This window comes from Pyrgilauda ruficollis, unplaced genomic scaffold (genome assembly GCF_017590135.1).
Source record: "Pyrgilauda ruficollis isolate IOZ18807 unplaced genomic scaffold, ASM1759013v1 scaffold45, whole genome shotgun sequence".
Classification (NCBI taxonomy): Eukaryota; Metazoa; Chordata; class Aves; order Passeriformes; family Passeridae; genus Pyrgilauda; species Pyrgilauda ruficollis.
The window spans coordinates 3,168,204-3,184,758 of NW_024526044.1; the positions used below are offsets into that span (position 1 = coordinate 3,168,204).

The 16,555-nt window shown below is 43.5% G+C and overlaps 1 protein-coding gene across 3 annotated transcripts in view; it reads right to left on the reverse strand.

Annotated features, from left to right (window-relative positions):
* Nucleotides 1–14,592, reverse strand: part of VAPB (VAMP associated protein B and C) — a 33,314-nt gene extending 18,722 nt beyond the window's left edge. The window contains exon 1 of one of the 3 annotated variants that reach the window (XM_041478394.1): nucleotides 13,994–14,592. In XM_041478394.1, coding sequence (XP_041334328.1) covers nucleotides 13,994–14,051 — 58 coding nt within the window. In that variant the 5' untranslated portion in view covers nucleotides 14,052–14,592. The remainder of the gene's footprint in view (nucleotides 1–13,993) is intronic. The other 2 variants (XM_041478395.1, XM_041478393.1) reach the window with 2 other exon arrangements.
* Between the last annotated feature and the right edge of the window lie 1,963 nt (nucleotides 14,593–16,555).

The window sequence follows — 16,555 nt, forward strand, 5'->3', positions numbered from 1 at the left end:
TGGCCAGAAGCAGCCACGAGTTGGTAAAGAAATTAAACAAGCCAAACCATCAGAAAAATCCAGCAAACATTTAGGTGTGTAAGGACAGCAACAGATCTTCAAAACAGCCCTAACAGAGAGGTATCTAACATTTCAGAAGAAATTATAGGATGCCTATGCAATAAGGATGTGTTTCTACTAAAAAATTACAGCTTGAGCTGTTCCAGCACAGGGGGAGGGTTGGCTGTACAAAGCCCTTCATCTGCAGCTGCATCCTCAGTAGTACTTTACTGGTCTGCATGCTGGGATAGATTTCCTGGGGGAAATGCCATGTTTTTACTTGGCTGATCCATGAATGTGTGCGGGATTTGTGTGCCCCAGCACAGAGCTGCTGTTTGAAATAGCAATACGACAACAATTCTGTGTGGAAAATAATTCCAAATGGAGTTACTTATTGCTAACATAGATCACACCAAAATATTTGGCAGCAAAACCTTTCAGCAGACGGAACTAATTTCTTCTTGTCTGCTTTGTGTTTCCTCTTCTGTTCTGTCCACTAAACCCTAAACAGTTTCTTTAGCTACATTTCCCCCCAGTTACAGGTTTTACAACCACCACAACTGCACTAGAAGGCTGACATCTGCTTCCAGCAAACCTGTGGGCAAGCACACTCATTCTTATGGCACTGCTGTTCAAACTCTGCAGCAAAACAAAACACAGCAGGCAAATGCAGGATTAACGTGCCAATTAAGGTCTCCTGAAGTAAAAAAATAAACAGACCACAGGGTATTACTCGGGGTAACTGGGGCATGGCAGTGAAATATTATCACTTGGCTGGCCTGCCTTCTAAGAGCAAGGCCCATGGACTGCCAGCTTGCGCTGAAATGAAATCTTGGTCGCCTGTTGTTGGATTACTACAGCCAAAGTTACAGGTTTTTGGGGAGGTTGTATGTGGAAGAACTCACCCCAGGAGAGACACAAGCTAATTCTGCACTGGAGATACACCTTTGCTTTCAACATCTGGATTTGATTACTGCAGATAAAGCTGGTGTGGGCATTAACAGTCATAGGAGATGCACATCAACCCTGCAGCTTCATTTTCCAGTGCAAGGCATTAAGACATTGGGAATCATACCCAACTACAGTAAGAGAAAATACTCTACAATATTTCTGGTAACTTTGTCCTCATTACAAGTGGATGGACTATTTATACAAGTTTATGCAACACCTGGACAATGCTTGTACTCCCAAGGTGGGCTGAGAGCACAGTTGAGCCAGACTGCTGCATCTGGATGGTCCTTGGGTGAAAGCAGCAAGTGAAGACTGACTCTTAAAACCCACAACCCTTACTTAATCACATTATTTTGTTTTGAATGTTTTTCAATTGCTCATAATAATATTTCTAGATAAGTGGAACTCTTACTAAGGCAGGGTGCTTTCCAAATGACAATTTGCTCTTTAAAATCATCCTAACTGATTTTCTTACGTGTTTTTTAAAGATCATGAGAAGAATGCCACTGGTGTCATCCCAAGGACAAAGTTACGGGAAACATGGTCTGAACATGTATCATCTGACACGGGGTTGTCATGGGATCATGGAAGAATGCAATAAATTGAATTTGGTGCTGAAAGTCTGAAATACTCCACAAGGGCTCGGTGACTTTCTCCTGCCAAAATAAAGTCAACTCATGTTAATGCAAAGTGGGCATCTAGTGATACACAAACTAGCAGTATTATTGAAAGGAAAAGAAACATCACCTTCTATACTCATAAAACAACAAACAGTATGAGGCATCCTGGTTTTTCATAGGACTACTTTTCAGCAGGGTTATTTCTGAACTGTGGCTTTTCACCCACAAATCCAACCCTTCACCTTTGAAGATCACAATGTTACCTCAGAATTTTCCACAGCCCATTTCCTATTCAAACACCAGTGCTGTATCAACCTTTCCTTAGAGAGCCATTCTGCAGAGTATAGCATTGTAATACCCCACACCATTTTAGTAATGATAAAAAAGTCTGGGAATTAGGTCAAAAGAACATGATGTCAACTCTATTTAAATTTTAAATAACCCTCACTGCAATAGAAATTGCCCATAATTGTTTCAGCAAATCCAGGCTGATAACTTTTTGATGAGCACAGTACTCGCTGTGAGTTCCTTGCTACTTGCTCCTCAAAGAAACCACGTTACACAGCCACATCATTTGTACTATATCTAAATACAACCATCCTCACCTTAACCAAAATTCCATGCTTTGGCAGGGCAAATAATCAGTCCTCATGCTGTTTGGCACATGAAGGAATTTAGCATAAGTGCCAGCAGAGGGAAAGCTTTGATGGCACAGGCTTGGGCAGGAACGTTCAAACCCAGCAGGGACAGTCCTCTGCAGATCTGTACCTGCAATTATCACTACATCTTTATAATTAACTACACACATCAGGTGGGCCACAGGGCTGCTTAATTCCTGCATGAGTCCATCTCACTGCTGAAAGGGGAGGTGGTCTGGCCTCTCATCTCCACCAGCTGCCTGTGCAAGTTGCACTGTGCTTCCTCTGCATGGGCCAAGAGCAGAGCCAAGGAGCTGCTGGGGCTGGAAATTAATCCACTTACCAGAGAGAGGGAGGGGGCAGTGGGGAAGAGAAAAAGGAGAATCAGTTTTCAGCCAGAATGAGCAGCACTCAGACCTGGCATCAGGGAAACTGCATCTTCCTGCACAGCATCCTGCAAATTTAAGGTCTCACAGTTGCAGGTTAAAGCTTGCAAGCACATCTGGGCATACGTGCTGCAGGCACACTTGTAGTGCTGGCATAGCTGCTGAAAGTAATTAAGGCACATTCATCATTTTTTTCTGAATTTAATGCAAATTCTCATCTGCTAAAAGCTAGGCATTCCTAAAAAATGTAGTGAACTCTTCAAAGAAAAGCACTGCACAAACACTTGATACAACTGGCAACCATTGATCCACAAGACTAAGAATAAGCACTTATCAAGTTGCCCATGTTATTCCCAGAGTGTTTTAGATGCACTTTCAGCATCTTCCCCTAAACAACTTTTGCAACTGCAGCTCACCACAGACATGTATCCAACAGCAAGGTAATTGGAAACAGCCAGAAATACAGGCAGAGCTTCTCATGAGATAACCTCTCTTGTACTTCCTTTGTGGAAAGCAGTGGAATGCAATAATAGGAGGGGAAGGATGTATTTCACCATGGTTTAATCCCACTGATGTGTCAGATGAAAGTCATTAATCACCTGACACATTAATCAGCCATAGAAAGGTAACTGAAGAATCTTTAATAAGGGAGATGGTGGAAAGCAATAGAGGGGAAACCTAAATTGTTTTGTGACTGTTCTCAAGAGCCCAAATCCTACATGTGACTGGTAGATTTCCACACGGAGCAGTAATTAATCAGTGAAAGAGCCACACTGGCCCTGTGTGAGGGGAAAGGATGGGGGCTGAACATGATACTCATCCCTTTCCCACCCCACACCCTACACTGGCCCTTCTCCCACAGCATTAAGTGCCTCCCCCAGCTCTATCAGCCCCTCAAACTGAGATGCCCCTTGCCCTGCTCTAGAGAGAGGTGTCAGCACCACCAAACAGCCACCATATCCATCTCTCCATCTGATCAGTTCAATACTTCTACCTGCAACTTTTCTCATCTTCACATCCAAGAGGTTTCTCAGTTCCTTTACTGCCTCTGACAACACCAAGTGATTTCATTTTATTTCCATGGGCTCTCCCATTTTCTTTTTGTGGATGTCTGTCAGCATTAGAGAGACAGGCAAAATAAAATCAGTAGTGATGTGCAAGAGGGCTCAATAACAGGTGAAGACCCTGACTTACTGCACACACTTCTTTTAAAGTCATACATAAAGCTGATGACCTTTGAAGATAAACACTAAAATGAAAAGAGCTGAAATGTCAAGCAAGACATCTTGAGCTATCAGCCAGGTGCCTGAGAATCAAGAACACCCAAGATCCAATCAAACTCTCCCACCACCTTACTTGTCTTTAGACAAATCACTTAAGGACTTGATCTTCTGCTATTAAGAACCTTAAGAGTTGACAGCAACTCCAAAACAGAAGCAGGTTTGGACCCTTATAGTTTCCCTCTCTGTCAAGTAAGGAGAATACTTACCTAATCACACAGAATCTTGTGAAGATTAGTGTTTTAAAAAGTACCGTGTGCCAAGGTTTAATCATCATCATCATCTGGCTCTGGAGACTCTCATAATTAAGTGAGCATCCGCAACTTTTGAAATCAAAGAAGCCAAAAAATCAGAAGCAAGAAGAGCCTGTGTTGCATAAATATCTGATTTCACAAGTAACTCACTGAGACAACCCAAATCCCCCAAATTTGGTAATTATTTAAAAAAAAAAATCCTTGTGTAAACCACATGCCAACCTTTTGACCTCAGCTCAGATTTTAAAAGAATTAGCTACAAACCCCCAGCCCTGCAGAATCAACATCTTTACTCCCAGCACCCACCTCCTCACCCAAAAGAGCCCTTGAAACAAAGTGACAGGAGGGGAGTGGTCCCTTCCACTTCTGCTGTGTCAAACAGCGGATGCCTGGATGAAAAAGTATTGCAAAAATAGAAGCAACATCCACATCACTCCCTATGCAATAGCTGATGCAGTGGAGCAATTTTTTTTAAGAAGTATGCAATCAATAAAGTGACCTAAGAGGGAAAAAAAAAAAAAAAGAATGTAGAAACCCAACAAAATTACATGATTCAGATGCCAAAGTTGGAGCAAGGTTGGCAGTAAGTTACTCCATTTAGATGGATTAATCAGTGTCCTTCCCTGGCCTACTCTAGCATAAACTATTTTTCTCAGAGCATGCCTTATGCTTAATTGGGAAAAAAGCCCAAACACCAAACAAATATGAGACTGAAGACTATTTTCAGGGTATCTGTTAGTATGTAATTTTTGTCACCTTTTATCCCTCAGAGGATCATTAACAGTCTGACTTCACAGCTGTAAGAACCGAGAGGCCACACATAAGCTTGCCAAGAGAAGTAGAAGAATATGTCCTTCATATAATTTTGGTACCAGAGGCACTTGTTTTTTCCCAATTGATCTCTTCAGATTTTTTTCTACACCCAAACATTACCTACAGCAAACTTCAGCGACAAAATCACACAACATGAAATCTCTTCTCTGCATCACAAAGTTAAACCAGATTTCTGCACACACTTGCACGAAGAAGAGACTGAGCAGCCCTGGTGAGCTTTCAGAGGTGTATCAGCTGCGCTTTCAGATCCTTTCAGGACCGAGTGCCAAAGAGATTGCATTACCTTGCTCATTCTGCACACAAATATCACATGAACCAACTCTGTCCAGGTATGAAAACAGCTCAGGAAACACTGGGACAGCAGCTTCATCTCTTTCAATAACCATGATGTAGCCAGATTCACTTAGATAAGACATGTCCTTTTTGCACACAGCCTGGAGCTCCATCCATGGGCTATGAAAAGGACAAAAACAAAGACCAGGCTCCCAGGAGAAGTGGGGATGCAGCAACAGAGCAATGAAGCCTTGATGTGCAAACCTCCCCGACAAAAACACTGCTGAAGACTGAAGTCAATGTAAAATGTTTCCCTGGAAGAACCATCCTGATTTTAATCACCAATCCAAGCTACACTTTTCCTTCTTAAGTGATTTTTTCCTGGTCTAATTTCATCACTAATCTCCATTTCAAATGCATACCAAAATGTTAGGGAAGGAGCAACTTAACTACTCTAATTTTACGTTCACTCCTCAAATAGAGAAATTTGATGTGCAACTTAAATAGCAAATGAGCAAATATTTTAAAGTGCAAAACTGTGCATAAGTCGAAAATACCAGAAGAAACAAACACAATTAGATATTCTGGGGATGCACAAAGAATAGCTGCTTTTCTAATAAGTTAAAAAAACAAAAACCAAGCCACATAAAATAGGCAGTGGAACACTATTTATGGCTACAAAAAAAGGAAGGAATCCTGACTTTACAAGATATATTTCAGGGGAGCTACTTGAAAACAGCCTATTAACTGTACTTTCAAGACCAAAAGGAAAAAAACCAAAACAAAATCAGAAATTTAGCCAGAAGCAGCGAGAAAACTTAATCAGAAAAAAAAAATCTGACAGTTTATATGTGTGGCATAGAACAAGAAACAAATGTCAAGTTGTGTTCTTCAAGCCTAAACTTCTGTCTTTTCCAACCTAAACAATTCCATGATTCTGTGATCATCTGCACCAATGTATGACATCACTAAGCACGGTGTAAAACCAGCTACACAAAAATTAAGGGGGGAAAAAAATGTTACTGCTCTTAGATCTTTGCTCCTAGTCTGGTAAAAATATAAAAAAGCCAGAAGATGAGAAATCACAATCCAGAGGAAACGCAAACGTTTTGAGAAAACACAATATATTGTTAATTCACATATCACAAGAAGCACTAACTGCAAATATCAACAGACAACAAACATGAAACTGCACAAGGGAGAGGGTGAACTGCTGGCAGAAACATCAGAAGCACCAGCAAGGATGAAGCTAACTAGTGTGATGAAAAAAGTAGCAGTCTTGGGAAAAACAAGAAAGTGCAATTTTTTTTCTTAAAAGAATTATATAGTCATTTGACATGCCTTCTACAAGCACAACTAATTTGTCTCTTAAATTGCTTGCAAAAACATAAGATTTGGCTCCATAGTGATCCCCACACCTACATGATTTTATAATCTGCATCCTAAATAACTGGATCACCAGGCAAACCTCCTCCTTCTCTATTTTTCCACCCCTCGTGGAAACCAACCAAGAAAACAGAATTAAATTTAGAATGATAAAATCTTTAATCCATGCACCATGGTATGAGGGACTTCATTTACAGCTCAGAGAACTAGACACTAAAGTAGTTTAGTAAAGAGATTATTTTCATGAAGTATTTATAATAACGTGGGGTAAGTACTGCAGGCAGCAGCAGTACCCAATCTGTACAAATGTGTTTGAGGCCAGGAGAATTCCAGCTGAACTGAGCAACTTTCAGAACAGCTCTAACAGAGCTCAGTGTGGGCTGTGCTGCTGGTGTGAACACACAACCACAACCAGGGCAGCTGTGCACCCCTACCCTGCCCTGAATCACACAGGGCAATGGGGATTTGCTCTGCACACACTGCCAGTGACAGCAAGGACTGTGACAGCTGCTCCAGACCCACGGCACAAATCCCTCTTCACAAAAGGTTGCCCAGCAGGCCAAATTTTAAACTCAACAACATCCCAGGCATCTCAGAAAGTATCTTATATGGCTCTACAGACATCTTGGTCTACAAAGCACTGCAAGGGTTTATATATTGAAAAAATACTGGGTCAAATGCCAGAGGAAGAGACTTAGCATGAATCTAACCCCTAGCTTGGAAAAACTGGTAGTTAAATATTCATATATGTATGTAAAATAAGCTTTCTTTCTGCCTCTGGTCATCACACAGGAAGACAAAGGACATTCAATGTTGTGGTAGGAACTGTCACACCGGTGCCAGTTCCTCATCCAGAGGGGAGAGGGCTCTAAGTGGGAAGAGCTCCTGACCTAATCAGTGAGATTTACTTGCAGAAAAACCCCAACAAAACAACAAGTGCAGCAAGATGATAATGTTAAAGATCACGTTTCTTACAAATACAAAGATGAAATTTAAGTCTGAAACAACAGCTGTCACCACAAACAGAACTGTTGCAAACACCATCAATAAGGCTTTCAAAGCCAAGCAGCCACACTGACAGAGAAAGTAAAGAGGCTGTTATTGTACCAACTATGAAATGCATTCAGTAGTTATTAGCTGTTCCCAGCAGGCAGCAAACATAAGACCAATATGGTAACAAGATAGTAGAAAATGAGTGTGACTGCAAGATGTGAGCAGAATTAGCAAGGGTCATTTGATTCCTGCACTGCCTCAGCTGGGCAGAAAGCTGTGCTCAGAGGCACTCAGAAACAAGACAAACCCTCCCTCGCCCAGTTTCCTACAAAAATTGCATTATAACATATGTAGAAGTTGCTCATCTGATCCAAAACTCATTTGATGCAATCAATACCTTCCAGAGCTGCCTGCATAGAACAAATTAAGCTGCTATTAAAATTGGGTATTTGTTCATAGATGTAAGCTGACCTGAGCTCATGAAGTTGGATCATTTGCTATGGTGATGATGCCTTTTTTCCAGCTGAGTTTCAAAACAGATCTGACAATCTATTTAAAGGCTTGTACTTGAATTTTTACAATCCTAATTCTGAATAAAGAGCAATTAAACAGAATTCACTCTTGTATTTAATGGCAGCTAACCTATTGTAAAAGAAATAAGGCATTACACGATTACTGGTAAGTTTTTAATTTATGAATCTTGCACCGTGAGGAAAAATAGGTAATAATTTATTCCAATGAGGAGGCACTATCAGGAACTGCTGTATAAATTTCTACTCTATATTCCTTTCACGGGTGACAGGACTCTGCACATGGCATGCAGGGCAGCAGCTGGTAAATACAATTTACTGCTAAGTACCAGTGTGAACCTGCATCCACTCTGACACATTAACTGTGTCTTCATTTTGCCACGATAGCCATGCTCCCAGGAGTTGAGAGAGCCACCCCTTCCATCTGTATTTTCAATATAATCTGTTATCAGATATATCTTCTGAAGTGATGAATAGAGGTCACATCACAGCGACCAAATCAGCCTGGCAGGCTGCCATCCTGATGAGCTTTAAATAACAAACTTGAAAAACTTTTTCACGTATCATTACAACAGTTCCACAGCTCAAAGTGAGCTGAAAATCCATGGACAAACACAGGATTCCCAAGGAACAGGAAGTTGTGAATGTACGTGGCCCATTTTGTCCAGTAAAGGCAAGGAGTTGACCACATTCAAAACACAAAATCCCACAAAACTAAGAGAAGCAATGGCCAAGTGACAAATTTTATCACTGCATTAGGTCTTTCCCTGAAATAGTAATACTTTGATCCTATTAATGCTCATAACTTCAACTGGAATTCTTAAAATCTGTGCAGTACAAAATGATTCAAAAGTCCTTAACCCGTAAATCACATTGACCAAAGCCTTCAAGGAGATTGTGGTATTTTTGGAAATAGTCTTGGGAGACCTAAATACATTAATTAAATTTAACAGAAAATGCAGTTAAAACCTCCTTGACAGCTTCACACGTCTCAATTGTTCTTTGGTGCTCCAACCACCCTATTCAAAGTTTCAAATTTCTGTTAGTCCCACATGTACAATTCCTTTCTCCTTTCCCAGTGGAGCTGTTGAGTGTTGTGTCTCTGGTGTACAGGACATCAGATTAAGGAAGCTCAAGAGAAGCACAATTTTCAACTTATTCCACCTTTCAAAAAAGAGATGTGTTAGAAGAAATTCACAATGCATCACAACTCTCTCTTACCTCCATTTTTTTCCCTCCTAACACCTCTCTTCTAAAGTGAAGAGACTATGCAAAGTGATGAATTAATTATAAAACCAATGGAGCATGTGAAATCAGAGTAATTCGGTGAGATGCAGCAGGTCTGTGCAACTAAACAAATGTCTAATAGAATAAGTTATTGATTTTAGCTAAGCTGCAAGAAAAGTGAGTGCAATATTAACTGCACAAGAAAAATACTGATTTTCTTTGATAACTAGGATTTTAGGATAAATTTGTGTAGATTTAGGAAGCCTGCCTGTTATTTAAATACAATGTCCTCTTTTCAAGACTATGATTTGATAATTAAATTCAAATATGTAGAGAGATGTAAAGGTTTACCCATATTTAATGTGGTAACAATAACTTGACTTGGAATCAGGCCAGACAAAGGGAAGCAAGGGCTGGTACATTTTTCAGCAGGAAAGCAGACAGCCATTGGCACAGCAGCCTTCAAAGAGTAAAGAAATCCTAGTACTGGCTGCCATTCTGCTGTGAATACCAGGAGGGCTCTAAGAGTTTAAAGAAAAGAGCATATAAATGTTCAGCTTAAAAGATGCATGTTAAATTGTCCTAAACAGCCAAGTACTCACAATAATGTCACTATTTTACATTCTTAAACTGTGACTAGAAATTCCTATTTATCCAATACAGGAGAGAATGAGCACAAAGTCAAATTCCTCCCAATACCTTCAGTGCAGGAGTGATTTAACCAATCCCAATGGATCGGGACAGGGACTGAGATATAAGTGAATAGTCCACATGCCCTTCACCTCTCTTCTGAGACTTGGCAACTGCAGCTTCAGCAAACACTAATCTCACATCCCAAATGTTACTGGCCTGTTGGACTGAAGAGCCTTAGCCTGGTATCTGGTAGGAACGGGATATTCCTGTCAGACACAGGAGGCTTTGCACACCCCACTGCAATGAGCAGATCTGGCTGGAGTTTACTCAGGCTGACCTGGAGGAACACAGAGTGACTCAGTAGGGAGCAGCAGCCACCCCACCATGGAAACACAAACTGCACAGGACTGGGGCTAAACAATAAATTCTGAACATTTCAATGCTGCAGATGCACTGCTGGACTGAGTACACTGACACAGGCCGAGGCCACACCTTTGGGCTGCAGCTCTGAGGTAGCCAGGACTTGTCCCTGAGCCAGTGAGAGGTGACAGCCCCAGGTCAGGGATGAATTTGCTCTGTTAGCAGCGGAGAGGATCGGCTGCTCTGGTTCATTGTTGTGCCCTTAGCAGAAAGCAAAGCTACACAGTGACATATTGCATAGGTCCAGGATCACATAATGGGGACAGGAACCTGCATTTCCAACTGGCACGACCTGCAGAGTTTAGCAAGGCACTAATCCCTGCTTGGCAGTACTGCCGGGAGCCACTTGGGGAGCACGGACAGAGTGCTGAGTCATAAGTCCAGCCTAACCTGGAGCAAACCTCCAGAAACCACCAAAATGTCCCTCAGCCTCTGCCACCTCCCATCTGTGCCACCCCTCCTGAGCAACACTGCCCCAGCACCCCATGTCTGCAAACATGCAGCAGCATCTCAAACACTACAAACCCAGGGGAGTCCTAAAATATGCTATATTTTAACACAATTTTACTTGCTGACATTAAACAGCCGATCTCTAGTCCTGGTGGGCACATATGGTGAAAAGACAGATCAGCCTCGGTGGGCAGTCTTCCTGTGAGGTGCAGGAGGCATCCTGCAGCACAATTCCACATCCTTGTTCAGGTTTAAACCTAGCAATTCTTAAAGTCAGAGCCCCAAATGTAACAAATTACTGGCAGATTAATGTCATCTCTTAGACTGAAAAAAAGAAGAAAGGGAAACATAAATGTAAATGTCACGTACACCAACTACAACGTTCTTTTTCACCATTTATTACCAGTAAATGCTGAGCTGTAAACCTTTAGCTGGATAATTTTTTTGCAAGCCTACAATGACCAAGAAGTGGAGGAAGTCACTGGCAAGCCAGTGAAGCTCCTATTTCACACGGCATCAGAGACCAGGGCAAGAAGTGGGCACCTTCAGCCACCTAATGGTGTCCTGCCTCCCACGACTCACAGCTGCATTTCAGCACAGCACACGCTGATGCTATTTTGGAGCATGTGTGCTCTGCTGTAGGAGATGCGAGGCGGGAGGAAAGACAACCCCTGCTCATGTTCACATGCTGTGAAAAAAAATTCCAGCATGAAAAACTCCTTTGATATTTTTTTTTCAAACGAGACACAAGCACAGTATTTTGAAACAGAGCACCAAATGATTTTATGAGATTCACTGCAAAACCAAGGGGCTACAAAAGCTTCTATAAAATGGTTTTCAACCCTTAAGAAGTGAAAGTGCAGGCCATGGCTGCAACCCCAAAGTGACTGGGACATATTATAGAAGACATCCTTATTCACTATATTATTCCAGAGATCCTACCTCCCTCTAAATTTTATACTGAAGAGCTACACAGAGCCTTTCAACAGCATCAGGGCGAACAATTTTCTGCTTTTTCTACCTGTCTGCATTTGGATTCAGCCCTTCACCATTTCCAGTATTAAGTTTACAGCCCACTCTCTGTTTCCTACATTGAGTACCATGTCTTTCAGCACACACCATAAGGATGCCTGTACCAGTCAGCAGCTCCATGACCTCTGTCAGCCTGGATCTACTTGTACGGGGCCAAGGAACACTCTGGAAACAAATGCAACTATTTACAAAGGTAACAATATCATTTCAGCCCTATCACCAGGCAGTATGTCATCACAAGATCAGTAGGGCAAGAAATGCTTAGAGCAGAATTTATTCATGAATACTTCAACCTGGTGTTTCCTGAATGAAGGACAGCGGTCAGCACTGCTTGCTAGAAAGGACTGTAAGGCAGAGGTATTGCCAAAGCATATGAATGCTGCCCGCAGCATTAAGTCTGTTTGAACATTAATATTAAAGTGTACTTTGAAACTAAGCCACTTAATAGCTGCAGTTAGTCAAGTAGCATTTTATGTTATAAGGAGTACACGTTGCTGGCTAAAGATCTGGCAACCAAAAGCGCTATGGTTAGTTGATTTAACTTCAATGGCTACTGGTTATTTAGCCCAAAACCTCATCTGAAAGAAAGACAGCCTGACAAATTATCATTACTTCAAGAAAAAACAGAGTCTGGCAAGGTTTATATCTACCTGTGATGAAGAAAAGAAAGAAAAACAAACCCTGAACCACAATTTCGTCTCATTAGCAAGTCAGCGTCAATTAAGGCCCCACTTTTTGCCCACCTGAGCTTGGATTTGCTTGTTTGCTGAAAGCAATTTTATCCAGAACAAGAGGTGATTTTAATCTAATCATACTTAACACAAAGAACGTCAAAACAACAATAGTTTCCTTCTTAAGCATGTTTGATACTGCTGCCATAACAACTTCAGCTTACAACAAAGATATATTCATTCCTCCCAGTGTTTATTAACAGGCTGCTTGATAAAACCCACTTTGTATTAACAGTTCAAATATATTTGCTAATAAAAACAGGTAAAGATCTCCTCTATATTTAAAAACGTACATGAAAGCTTTTTTAAAGGAGTATTATTTTTGCCAGAGGCCAATAAACAGATCTCCATTTTTTTAAAAAAAAGCTTATTTGCCAGATAATCAAGTGAAGCTATAAAACACCTCTGACTCTGGTCGCATAAATAAACTTGCTGATTGCTTATTTGTAATCCCAGAATATTGTATTACAGCTGTGCTGTCAGGCTGCAAGGCAGGAATTTCAGTGCCAGTGGAAGCCCAAACCCATTCAAGACTTTTATTTAAAGGATGAATTTTTGCACAGCCAGCCTATTCGTGACTTACTTAGCCAAACAGCTTGCTAAATTATAATAATAATAATAAGCAAGAAAAGCCAGGAAGTGCTGCCCAGCACCTGGCCAGAGGCCTCGCGTTTTTGGCCAGAGACACGATTGCAACCCCACAGTGCCTGGGACACATTACAGAAGAAACCCTTATTCGTTATCTTATTCCCAACATCCTTCCTCCGTCTAGATTCTATACAGAATACCCACGCAGAACACTTAAACAGCTCCACTGCTAGCAATTTCCTGATTTTGCCTTTTGATTAAGCCCTTTATCCGTTCCTAGGGTTTGTAGCACCTGGGTTCCCAGTCCTACCTCACGGACATCGCTGTCCTACATTACAGCACCAGATCTTTCGGCCGGGGCCGCGCACACACCCCCGGCGGGGCCTGGGGAACGCACCCCTGCTCCGCGGGGTCCCCCCCGCTCCCCGGCCGCCGCCCCCGGGAAGGTCAGCCGGGCACAGCCCGGTGTTGCCGCTGCCGGCCGGGGAAGGCGGCGGCCGGGACCCCCCCCGCACCGTCCCCGCGGGCCGGACCCCCGCGGGCTGGGGCGGCTCCGCGGCGGGCAGGGGGCCCCGGCGGGGCGGCGGGCGCGGCGCTGAAGGACATTTTAGCTGCCGGCGGTGCCCGGCCCCCGGAAAATGGCTGCCGGGGAGCGGGCCCCGAGCGCGGCCGCGCCGCTCGCCCGGCGCGGAGAGCGGCGGCGAGGGATGGCGGCGGCCGCCTCGTACCTTTGAATTTGAGCTCGTGCTGCGGTTCGAGGCTGAGGACCTGCTCCGCTTTCGCCATGTTCCTCCTCCTCCTCCTCCTCGGCGGTGGCTGCACCAGGCGGAGAGAGGAAGGGACGGGGAGGGAGGGGAAGGAAGAGGGGAGGGAGGGGAAGGAAGGGAGGGAGGAGGGAAGGCGGGCGGGGGGCGCGCCCGGTGGCGAGTTCACTCCTCGCCCGGGTGCTGGTTCACCCTCTCCAGGCTGCTCGTTCGCTCGTTGCTCGGGTGCTGTTTCACCCTCGCCCGGGTGGTTGTTCCCACTGTCCCGGCGGCCGCGGAGCGGGGACAGGCGCGGCCGGCGGTCGGGCGGCGGCTGGCGGCGCACACGCTGCCGGGCAGGGCGGGCGGGAGGCGGGATGATGCAGCACGGACGGGCCCGCGGAGAGGCTGCGGCGGCGGCTGACGTGAGCCCGGCCCCGCCGTGAGGGGCCGCGGGGGGAGGCTCCGCGCCGCCGCTCCTCGGGCGCTCCTGTGGCCGGAGGTGCCTCCCCGGAGCGTTTCGGGAACAAAGAGGGCAAATAAACAACGTTTATTCGTCACTGGAAAGCGTGGTTTGTAATAAACGCCTTGTTATCCAGAAGCAGCGTGGTTTTTTAGGCCTCTACTCCGTGTGGCCTCAGGGCTGCAGGGGAAGCCCTCGGGGCCCTCGCCGCCCCCGCCCGGCTTCCAGCGCCGCCGGGAGCTCCGGCCGGGCTCGGGGAAGGGCAGGGAAGCGCTCCCGGGAAAAGGAGGAGCTCCCGGGGCCGCAGGGCTCAGCGCTACAGCGCCAGGACAACCCTGGGAACCGGCAGCGAGCTGCAGGCAATACTTGCTTTTTAATGAATAAAACCAGAACTTCAGGTCACCTCAGATTTTTAAGACATTCACCCTCCCCCCTTTCTTAAAGTTTTGGGTTATTTGTTGGGGTTTTTATGTTCGTTTTGGAGTGGTTTGTGGTGGTTGTGTTTCGGGAATTTGTTTGTGTTTAGTTTTGGTTGGTTGGTTTTTACTCCAATGTTTTAAAGCATTTCTTTGAAATTTACAGCATGGTTTAATATAGAGTGCAGCTTTATTGATAGCCCTAGGCCAGTATAATTATAGCACACTTCACTTTTTGCTCCCCTCTCTCCTCGGGTTGTCTTAAACATTTGAAAAGTTCCTAAGAATTTATAAAGCATTCCTGTAACCCGTCAGGGGCAGGAGGCTGAGATGCCCCTCTTAACAGCAGAAATATGCTGGTCTTAAAAACTGGTAATTTACATACACTAAAATGTATTCATTGGACTTTATACATACTGGACTTTATACATACATGACTTCAGGAGGAGATGCCATTGCAGAAATAAAAAGCTTCCAAAGAAAATTCATTTCTCACATCATCACTATAATCTACATGATGCAGTGCACCTTTCCCTGATGCAAATTCTTTGTATCATGCTATTTGACTTAATAAATGCCAAAAATGCATAAGGTAACTAAAAAGATCTAGAATTACAACAGGAGTGTTGTTCTCCTTTCTGGCACTAAGAGCAATGTCAAGGGAGTGATGTGTATGATAAAATTAACACCCCGAGCAGGACAGTGGGCATTCACTGCTCTGAGCACATCTGCAGTGTTTATACCACACCTTCAGCTGCTCCCGTCCACCACAATCCCTGTTCTGCTCATGTGCTTTACCACCTCCCATCCTATTTCATCTTTTTTGTTCTCTGTTGTCTTTCATTCCATGCCAAAACAAACCAAACCCATACCTGTATTTAGTACAAAACTCTTAGTTTTGCATGATACAAGTGAAACCTGCCAACTCCTTCCAGCCAGGATAATGGGACTGATTTTTTAAAGCTCCAGCACCACAGGGCAATACACTCAAATACTGTTCTTGTTCCTTAAATTCCTTCTCTTTTGGGGAAAGAATGGTCACATAACATCATAAAGGGATGCATTTTCTTTTCCAGGAAACCAGATTTGGATGGTCTTACTATTTTTGCTCCTTGGTGTGAGTGGGTAATTTTTAGCCTCAATTACAGGTTATGTCATAACATTTTAAATCTCAAGTCAGGAGAGAATTGAGTTCATAATTTGCAGTTTCTTGGCTGGTACTGTGGGAAGGTTACCTTCTTTTACCTAATCTCTTAAGTTTTATTTTATAAACAGATTCTCTCTGTAAGCCAGGCAGTCTTGGAGCAGTAATTAGTAGAAAAAACAAGCTTTATACATATCAGTAAGTTATTTGCAAACTAACGGGGAGGAGTAAGAGAGAAAGCTTTACACAGCATATAGTCATGCATAATAAAAGCCCTAAAGTAAACAACCATTAAGGGTTGCTGCCCAGACCTTTCCGAGTTCTACTTTTCCTGAAAGAAGTACAAAGAAGCCCCTGAAGCGTTATGATCCACCTCTTAAAGGATTTGCCAAGATGTATCACCTTGCCCTAATTGGCAGCTCTGAACTTACCTGTTTGTATTTGAAGGACTCGCCCACGTTTTCATCCAGGCTGAAGGTTTTATAAAGCACAGCATTGTTTAAGTTGGAAATTTATGAAGTCTA